The 10466-nt window shown below is 34.9% G+C and overlaps 1 protein-coding gene across 1 annotated transcript in view; it reads right to left on the bottom strand.

Moving 5' to 3' along the window:
• Positions 1–2252: 2252 nt before the first annotated feature.
• The window catches only part of LOC128990058 (ubiquitin conjugation factor E4 B), a 47659-nt gene continuing 39445 nt past the window's right edge, over positions 2253–10466 (bottom strand). The window contains exons 19-23 of the mRNA XM_054412288.1: positions 10216–10361; positions 8086–8213; positions 6450–6624; positions 5525–5671; positions 2253–3024 (exon numbers count right to left, since the gene is read on the bottom strand). Of these exons, the coding sequence (XP_054268263.1) occupies positions 2960–3024; positions 5525–5671; positions 6450–6624; positions 8086–8213; positions 10216–10361 (661 nt within the window). The 3' untranslated portion in view covers positions 2253–2959. The remainder of the gene's footprint in view (positions 3025–5524; positions 5672–6449; positions 6625–8085; positions 8214–10215; positions 10362–10466) is intronic.

The raw sequence follows: 10466 nt of genomic DNA, 5'->3' as shown, positions 1-10466 counted from the left end.
CCGGGGATATGATATAGTGTCAATCTGAATCTGCTCCTGATGGTATGGGAATCCCATCTCGAAGCCCACCACTCGAACAAATCTTCGTTGCATTTTCTTCAACTCATTACCTAATTAGGAACTTTTGATGAGGGCTCCATATTGGTGAACCATATTTGAGAATTTGCCTCACCAAGGCACAGTAAAAAGGAACTTTAAAGCTTCTGAACCGCTGAGCTGCTTTGGGAAACGGAAGATGAAACCGGAGCGTTCTGATTGCTCTGCCTGCAGCATAAGTCCAATACATAAGTTTGGTAGTTCAATGAGGGCGTTAAGATAATGTCAAGGTCCTTTACCTGCTGCACTCGATCAATGTTTATGTTGCGAACTGAATAATTATAATTTATAGGGGCTTTACAGCGATGAAAAGTAATGACTTGGCACTTCTTAATATTCAAATTCATCCTGTTGTCCTCACACCAACGATCAAGACTAGGCAGATCTCTGAATCTGGAGGCAGTCATCTAAAGAGGATATAATGGAGAAAATCTTTACTATAAAAGGTATAAAATTACCGGAGTACTGCCAGAGTGATCCTGTTGGTCCTTACGGATTACGCGTTTCGAGGAGCTTAAGTCCTCATCATCAGATCTTGTACAAGAAACACATCTATCACTTCGAAAAGGTCGTCAAAAGTTTAAATATACAACACGGACACATAATAAATAAGCACATTTTTTACAATTACGGGTAGGCCTACCGACAAAAACTTGCAATGTCCGACCGCACAGTTGTAGGTTACAGTCATGACTGCATAGATGTGTTTCTTGTACAAGATCTGATGATGAGGACTTAAGCTCCTCGAAACGCGTAATCCGTAAGGACCAACAGGATCACTCTGGCAATTTTATACCTTTTATAGTTTGTTCTGTGATCCAGAGACAAAAACAACTCAAATCATGAAAATCTTTACATAGTCAGCGAAAAGAAGAGATTCGTTCTGAATTGCATCAGGGAGGTCATTAATGAAAACTGTGAAGAGATACGGACCAAGTAACGATCCCTGGGGTTCCCCTGAGTAGGAAATAAATTCGGAGAAGAGAGCCGACGCTTAAATGACGTAGATTGTCCTCTGAAACTCTTCACCGGATCAAGGGATCTTTCCGGATATACTCAAGGTTGGTCAAGTAGTCCCTATTTTGAAATGAGGAAATCCACCAGAAGTAAAAAAACTACAGGCCCATAACTATAATACCAGCTATTTGTAGTACTTGAAGCACTTGTTCTCCCTAGACTCAAAGCCATTCCTAAGACCACACATCAGCCAAAGGCAACATGGGTTTACTGCCTCGAAGTCTATTGATACAATTTTTTTATTATTTTGTAGCAATATTCTATCAGCTTTGAGAAACAGAAGATAGCTGGAAGTAGTTTTTGTTGACTTTGCAAAAGCTTTCGACAAGGTTGATCACTCTATCCTCATTGCCAAACTGAAAGCCTATAGGATCCTGGTCCATTTCTCAAGAGGATGAAAGACTATCTTACAGGGTGGCGCTTGAATTTAAAACTGCCTCTTTTGCAACTCCGATGTACTTATCCAACTCTCAGGCGTCCCGCAGTGCTCTTTCCTAGCACTACCTCCTTATAACTTTCATTAAGGACATTGTGGATTTGCTTGACGAGGAGACCATTTTATTTGTGGAGGATGTTAAAATATTTGTTGAAGTATCACGCTCTGAAGACACTCTCCGTCTACAGCAAGCTCGCTAGCCTAACTACTACCCATGATTGGTGCGTTTTGTTTCAAACAATATGCTCCTGGTGAACGTGTCCAAGTACTCCAAAATGACTTACAGTAGGATTCACACTCCATACACGGCAGAGTATTTATTACATTATGAACAAACCTCTGAAAAGAGTATCAATATCAGAGACTTGGGAGTGGTCTTCCCTCATCAGACTTCTCGTTCGAGGAGCATGTGGATTCTAAATGTAGCTAACCAACTACTGGTCTTTCTATTTCGTGCTACCTGGATGTGGACTAACAAATGATATCGCTCTTAAGACTATGTATTGCTCTCCTATCCAATAGCTGTCCGATGGCTGGCTGGCCAGGCCATTTTGGTCACCCACACCACACCTGAACATCAACAAACTCGAAGGTATCCAGAAGAAATACCTCAGATTTCTCGGTGTAGTAATACCACTAAAGGTAACTCATATCCTTGTTTAATAATAATAATTCCAATGAGAAAGAAATCAATATAATGAAAAATATTATCAAACTTCTTCCATTTATTTATCTATAGGAGAGTACAAATACTAGCTATGAACTAGAATTCTGAAAGGGTGGATTAAAATGAATAAATATACACTTTTTTTTCAAACTATTAACAAACAAAACAAGAATTTTAAAATTACAATAAATTTAAACCCATAGTTTGATAACAATGCTATACATAATATTTTAAACTATACGACCTGAAAAACTAGCAGCATTGAACTACTACATTTTTACGTGAGATAGGTACAAATAAACAACGGCAAAAAACTGCAATGTAAAAATAACAAAATGATTAAATGATGATCATATTTTCCAAAATAATCAATAATCTGTGAACACATCAGCTTAAACATTTAATCTTAACAGATCCAAACACATATTAAAGCGATTTTTTTCTGAACAACAATTTATTACATTCACCTAGAAATACTTAAAATATTACAAAATCTAATAAAGTTCTATTCATTTTAGCTATTTTACATCGTCAAAGATCGGAACACAAAGTTCATTGCAGGTGATAAGGCAGATCACACACACAAAATGTCCGTCAGTTCGTGTGTGAGGAAAGCAACAGAACACCAGTCGAAGCCAACGAAAGACTATCACATGACGCAACACCGTAACAGTAACGAATCACTTGTACAGGAGATCAGTTTGTACAGCTTCAAACAAGTGTTATTCACGTTTATTTCGTTTTCAAGAAGATGAGTTTTTCAGCTTCTCTCTCTTCCAGGTCTGGATTCGTTCTTTCAATTCAGGAGCTGAAATAGAAGAGATAACATGAATAATAAAATAAGACGGATGTACATTGTGAACATGGGATCTTATAAAGAAAAACAAAGTCTGTTCAGAAAGGCTTCCTTTAACTATTGAGTCTGATGTCCTTAATGACTACTTTATTAACTCTATTGCTGATATTAAACTACAGCTTGATAACACAAAAATGCAGAGCTCACCAATAGACTTTACTGATGGTGGTATTAATTTAAACTATGTTGCATTTAGTTGGAAAATTGTAACACCTATAAAAGTTGTCAATGCAGCACTAAAAATGGAAAACTCAAAAAGTGATGATGTTTATGGAATGTCAAATAATTTACTAACAAATATTATTTATGGATTACATGTACCTCTTGCTAATTGTATAAACTCATTGTTAGAAGCTGGAATATTCCCAGTCTTGTTGAAGGTCTCACATGTTTGTCCAGTCTATAAGAAGGGTCCAAGAGAGAAGCCCCAGAGTTTTTTTGTCCTATCTCAGTAATGCCGGTAGTTGGTAAATTAATTGAAATCTTGGTCTTTAAACAAGTTAAAGAGTATATTGAGGAGAACAACTTGTTTAATGTATCCCAATTTGGATTTAGAAAGTGAATGTCTACTTGCTCTTAATAATCTAATTCGTCAAATTCATGAGTCATTTGAAAATAGGTTATTTGATCAGGGCACTTTTTGTGACCTGAGCAAGGCATGTGATTGTGTTGATTTTAAAATTCTTACTAACTAATTACAGAATTATGGGTTTTGAGGGCCATCTCTACAATTATTTTCATCTTACCTAAACAGTCGTAAACAAATAGTAAGTATTAACCGTAATACGTCCCCCATGGCTCAGTCCTTGGTCCACTTTTATTCTTAATTTATTTTAATGGCCTTCCATTGGCAGTAAACAGTCAAACTATATTCTTTATGCTGACGATACAACATTTTTTCATGTAAACCCCAACCTAACAGAACTCAAAAATCTTGTCCATGAAGCAAAGCTAAATGCATCAAATTGATTTAATGCTAATGGCTTTTTGATAAATGAAGAAAAAACCCAAAACATGATTTTTACACTAAAACAGATTACCACTAACTGTGATCTAAATAATAGCACAGCTGTAAGATTTTTGGGGCTTAATATTGATAATCAACTCACATGGAATGCTCACATAGATTATTTATCTTCAAGATTGTCTCGTGTGGTACATCTTTTAAATCGTCTTGTAAATCAGGTTGCGAAGAAATATGTAAGGCCGGCCTATTTTATTTTGCATACTTCCAGTCACTCATGAGATATGGATTGGGGCTTTGGGGTAGTAGTGGTATAAGAAAAGAAATTTTGATTTCCCAAAAAAGGGCTTTAAGAGCTATGACTGGGACGCACCCTGATCATTGCAAACCGCTTTTTATAGATCTGCAAATTCAAACTGTAGTAAATTTGTTCATTTATGGTCTGATTGTTTATATATTAAAAACCCCTGAATATCTTCAATTTAATAATCACAGTCACAATACTTGTTTAAAAAATACTACGCTGTTAGAATCCCATCGCCTTGGTAAAACTAGTAATTGCCACATAATTTTATCAATTAAAGTGTATAATTCAGTAAAAAATAAAATAAATATTCATTCAATTAACAAATTTATATGTTTTATAATTATCTGCTTCAAAACCCTTTTTATAGTCTGGATGATTATTTTAAACTGGGAGAAATTGTCCTTTTTTTGGTTTTCATTTTGGTACAGAATGTGAATAGCGTGAATAGTGAATGTTGTAATATTTGGCCTATAAGAGTATTTTGTTATTTATGTTAAGACTTGGTTTGAAAACTGCAAATAGACTTTATCAATGATATGTAATTGTATCCTTATAGAAAATAAAGATTGATTGATTGATTGTGGGTCTAAAAAAAAGTCAGTTTGGGCCAGGCCAACAGTTGATCCAAGATATCGATGGGCCAGAAATAATTGTTGGGCCAAGCTCGGGTGGGATCATTTATATTAAAGGTGAGCAAGCGGCTTGATTTTGGTGCCGAGCTTTAATTTTCGTGAGCGCAGAAAGCTTCTTCAAATACTGCGTAGTCTAAATTTTACGATTCGTCATCACGGCTGCAGCAGACGTTTACCATTTTAAGCTCTAAAGTTTTCATTTTTCCGGACAAATTAAGGACACTTGAGTTTCTTAACAAGATATTTTGGAAAATTATTTCCCAAAAATGGAAAAGTATTGTTCTCATGTTTTCATTACGTTTTTAGTGCAACTTTAGATATGCTTATGCTAGAAATAAAATTAGGAGCTGTCATTTAAACAAGACTAATCCTAGAGCTTTTGTATCTCGATGAAAAAAAGACTTGCGTAGCCTGATGAGGTAGCCATTCATTATTTGTCATAAAACACAATCCTGAGGCTATCAAAATAATTACAAAAAAAAAATAACAGTGACATAATGAAACCCAAACCAAGCCTTTTGATGATCTATATCTATCTTTATCTCTTACCAGGCTGAAGCATGTCTTCGGAGAGTGGCTGACGACTGAAGGGGTCTGTGTTTGAGTTGAGCAAATGTCTGATTATGGTGTCTCGGTCCATAATCTTGCCACTAGGCAGCAGCACCGGGTCCTCCATCAGTGTGTCCATCAACGGATCTACAACAAACAAACAGTCAAACCTTCTGTGGATTTGTCACCAGAACTTTTAAAGTTAAATAACCTTAATTCTAGGCCACTACTTTTTCCCAGTTTAGTTAGGATTATAACTTTTTAAGTTGATATGATATAAAAGCAAGAAAATGTAGGTGGTGGAAAAAAAAACAGTAGCATCATATATTTTCTAGGAAACCATTTGGAAACTGCTCGTGTAGGTCAACAGTATCTTAGTTTTAAGTTTAAGAACTCTAAAATGTTATAAAGTATCAGTCATAATAATTGTAACCAGGATTTGTAGCAGTATGTTAAGTTGTCGTCGTTTTAACACCTAATAAAAATTGTCAACAGCGATCAGATGTGTAAACTTTTAAAATTTATTACTTTTTCAAAACAGATTTTAAAAAGATGTGCAATTTTTTAGGACAGATTTATTATGAAGGGTTGCACTTTTTACTTTCCTGAGGCATGTCAAATTGTATTGCACTCCAACCAATGGTGCCAAAATTGTCAAAACTAGTTTTAAAATTTAGGACTAAGTTAGAGAAAGAGTCACCTTTCATATTAAGTAAGCGAGGATATTAAACTAATATTTTAAATGGGTTATTAAAATTATTACACCTCTTGTCCAATTTTGAGTGTAACAATATTTTAACGAGCACAATCATGAATTGAATATTTATTTTTAATAAATTAAAAACAATTAAATGTTTGATAATGCAACTAAATATTAAAAATATTACTTAATGTGCTTTTAGCTAATAAATCAACTCCAACTAACCTCTAAATTCCTCAGGAGCGTCGCTGAAGTCTACTTCTCTCTTCATGTTCTGAATAACAATCTCGGCTGCTTGCTGGGCAAGTTTTCTGAACTTTTCTAATTCAACGGGAGTCTTGATCACAGCCCTCTCCATTCTCAGGGCTGCATCGTCAAACAGTTCTTTTCTGAATGACCTCTGAAAAATAAATAAATAACAATAAGTGAATTGATGTTAACAGTTCAAAATTGAATACAATGTCAACTTGTATCTTGTATCCAGGTAGAATATATTGTATATAGTGACTGCTGTGTAAATATCAAAACTGACGACCCCTACTTGGACAAATACATTTTGGTATTGTGCTAACTGAAGGCTGGGTAGCTGAGTGGTTATAGTGCTTGCCAAACCCCTATGTTTATAACACACTGCATTCATTTTAAGTTTTAAATATGTATTAAATTTATTTTACTGTCAAAGCAAAGTGATTACTGGAAGCAAGATTATTAACCCAATGACGAAAGGCAGCTGAATCTAGAATCTGCCATTTTTATTAGAGTATTTTTTGACAATTTGGCTATAGCATGTTATTAGCTTTGATGGATCGTAATTAAAAATGTAATGATAAGTAGGCTATGTATAATGACTGAGCTCTAGCAAATGAGCCACTTATCTTGAAGAATATGATATTCAGAAAAAAATACTAAACCAACAAGATGAAAAAAATTAATTTTTCTATAGCGTAGGCCTATCTTAACTTAAAAGAATCTTTTGGGAAATATTCTAATGTTGGAATTATAGCCTATAGCTCTATTAATCGCGTGACCTGATTTCTGTAGGTTTTATAAATCAGAAATCAGAATGTTTTTATTGTCCTTCAGCATTACAATCATACAATTAATAGACAAAGTCAAAGTTTGATACATTACAAAATTAGGCTATACAGTATCAGAGTCAACGTTTAAATTGTAACATATATTGTAATACATGCCCTTAATGTTTTGTGTTGTGTTCACAATGTGATTGGCAATTCCCAATTGGATGAATAAATAATTTTTTGGTTTCATGACACTAGGTGAATCTACAGTTATGGCAAAACATGTGGTAAATTACGCAAAGTAACTGCAGATACAAGGAAAAAATAGCCTACAGTAGACTGCCTCTAATCCAGGCTTTTTGGGACCAAGGCTAGCCGGGATAATGGTTTTACCGGTTAAACAGATGTCCCCTTAAACTCGTTAATATATGGGGAATCACATTAAAACTACAGAAAAGCAAATGCACACAACAGTATACTGGGTAGTACAAGGTAATATACTGTACTATGACGTTTGGTACAACCGTTCACAACAACCACAATTTACGGTATGCATTGTATGAAGGTGTCTAAAGATACATGAACACACCATGCGAATCAATTGAAAACTTTTACAAGCAGCCTATTTTACTTGAATTTGGGAGATCATTGTTTTTAGACTAGTAATAAATAAACTGGTCTCAATCCTTTCCCAAGAGAGAAATAACGCCCACTTCCTACCGATCCAATCCAGTTAAACCATTGTCCGGTTAAAAGGTGCCCGGATAAGAGGGAGTCTACTGTATTGTGTGTACATTTCAGGAACATTAAGTTTGGGTGTTAGATTCTCATAACAAACAGACCTCGTCGGACGCGATGGCCGCAGCAAACTGTTCACAATCCAGGTGAAGGTAGATGTCCACCAGCTGACCTAGTAGTCTGCGAGGTTCCCAGCCGTACTTGTCTGGCGTGCGCACCTTCAGGTTCTTGCCTGTAACATAGATAATACAATGCTATAAGGCTAATTTTAGGATATAAATTTATTACTGCTATGAGACATAACACAAGTACAACACCTGATTATGGAATAAATGTCATTGGAGATATTGCTTTAACTTTCCATCACAGTCAGTAAAAATAAGCTTTAACATTTTTTAAGATCTGATGTGGGACTCCCGATATATGTTTTCAAAATAATTAAATAATACGGAGAGGAAATAATAAATTCAAAATAAGTGTTGCTTGAAAAAGTAATAAAATAGAATTAGACAATTTTAAATTACCAACTATGATTTTTTGTTGGGTAAATTATAAAATTTATCATCATTGATGTAAATTATAGTAAACAATTATATCATTCCCAGGGCTGCTTTGTTGCTTTCAAAGTAGTTTCGGTAAATTGATTAGTTTATTTTTAGTTTTGTGTCCGCCGTTTCTACATTTCACTTATTGAACCACCGACAGGGTGCTGATAAATTTACTAATTTCTATTGAATAGCCTACATCAACTTTTTGTAACCTATAACATCTTTCATGTCACATCAACCATACAAAAGAATCAAGAATCAAAGTTTATTCGTCATTGAGTAATACAAGATCACAATAGGCTTCATCCGTTATACATCAGCTTATACATTGCAACAAGACAGTACCAAGAAGATAATCTATAATATTAAAACAAAACGGGGTTTTTTATTTCACGATTCTGAATCAACCACTCGACGGATTTACATGATTTTTGTGTTGAAAGAAAGATAATTTTGAGAACTAGGGAATGTCGAAGCCATAATTTTAGTTTAGGGTTTCAGTTTTTTAGAAATTAAGTTTTAATTTTCAAAAAGTCTAGCAGCCGACGGACGAGTTTAAGTCGTTTTAGTGGTGGTTTAACTAACAGCTGGTTTCTAACTGTCATTGAAATGTTTATGTTACAAGTTGTATACAAATATATTGATCAGAGTTTGCCTACACACTATTTCACTTTAAAATGTAGTTTATTTCCTACCGTAAAAGATCTATGTTATCAGGAGATTGTGTAATTTTGAACTAAATATTTAAAACGTATAATCAAGTTTTGTCATAAATGCAATCCGTCTAAGTAGAAGTGCTTAATCCTTTAAGATATAAGTAGTTTACGTGTTGATACATTTTTTTTTCTAAATGTTTGAATATAAGTATGACTGCATGCAGTACAAATTTTATTCGTAATGAAAATGTCAACGAAAAACTAACCAGTAAGCTGCAGGGTGTCAGTAGAAACCAAAATCGATTCATACCATATCATAACTATCCCAGTAGTACTGTATGATTCAGAAACTTGATAAAGGGGTACAAAAGAAGACCAAAAGGCTCGGATCTCGGATGGGCTGGGCAGGCTTTGCATGGCGAAGAGAAGATACTTCAACTTTTAAAAGTGTATTCCAAGGAGTACTACAGTGTAGACGACCACTTGGAAGACCAAGTAATGAAAGACATCTTCAGACTGGTATCTTCCTTAGAAATGGCAGGGCATAGAAGAGAACGGGAGGCCAGGATCATTTTAGAGGTTTCAGTGGCCAAGGTGGTAAAATAAGGTACGGTAAGTGATAGTAGGCCTATGAAGTGGAAGGCGGTATGTAGCTACTGTACTCAAAGCCAGTGTGTGTGAATCGGCCACCAAGTTGTAAACTAGCTGTTCATATTCAGTTTTAGTTGACTACTCGATTCCCGTACGTAGGATATAAAATAATAATAAACATAAAGCCAATATAAGTTGAAAGTAGTACCAACAAAAGAAAATAAATTGATGAAACAATAAAAAACCATGAGGAAAAAACGGAGGAAATATAATTTTAGACTGTAGCACACTCAGTAAGTGACTTAAGATTAATTTATAAATGTTTTTAAAATAAAGAATAAGCTTTAACCGTTTAACCAGATAGATGGGATGTCTAATTCAGAATTAAAAAGTCAATGATATATTACAGTAGTATAGTTGTTATACTTGATCCTCATACATTTGGGTCCACACAGCTGCTGCAGGTTGAAGTTCAACATGGCCGACAGTCGTCCGACCAGCTCGGGTCGCAAGAATGGCTCCTTGATGTCCACAGTGAGATAGTGGAACATGTCAACTGTCTCTCTGGCCAGTGTCAGGTAGGACCTGTAACACACACGTAGAAAACACTTGATTCAGGCTCAAATAACAGCATTATGTTGTAAACTCATTAATATTTTATTTTTTGGATGTAAAGGCATTAAAATTAGC

Source organism: Macrosteles quadrilineatus, unplaced genomic scaffold, assembly GCF_028750875.1.
Source record: "Macrosteles quadrilineatus isolate MER2022 unplaced genomic scaffold, UCM_ALF_1.0 Scaffold_3__2_contigs__length_128488019, whole genome shotgun sequence".
NCBI lineage: Eukaryota > Metazoa > Arthropoda > Insecta > Hemiptera > Cicadellidae > Macrosteles > Macrosteles quadrilineatus.
Note: the sequence above shows the minus strand (reverse complement) of the source record. Positions and strands in the feature narration are given on the sequence as shown.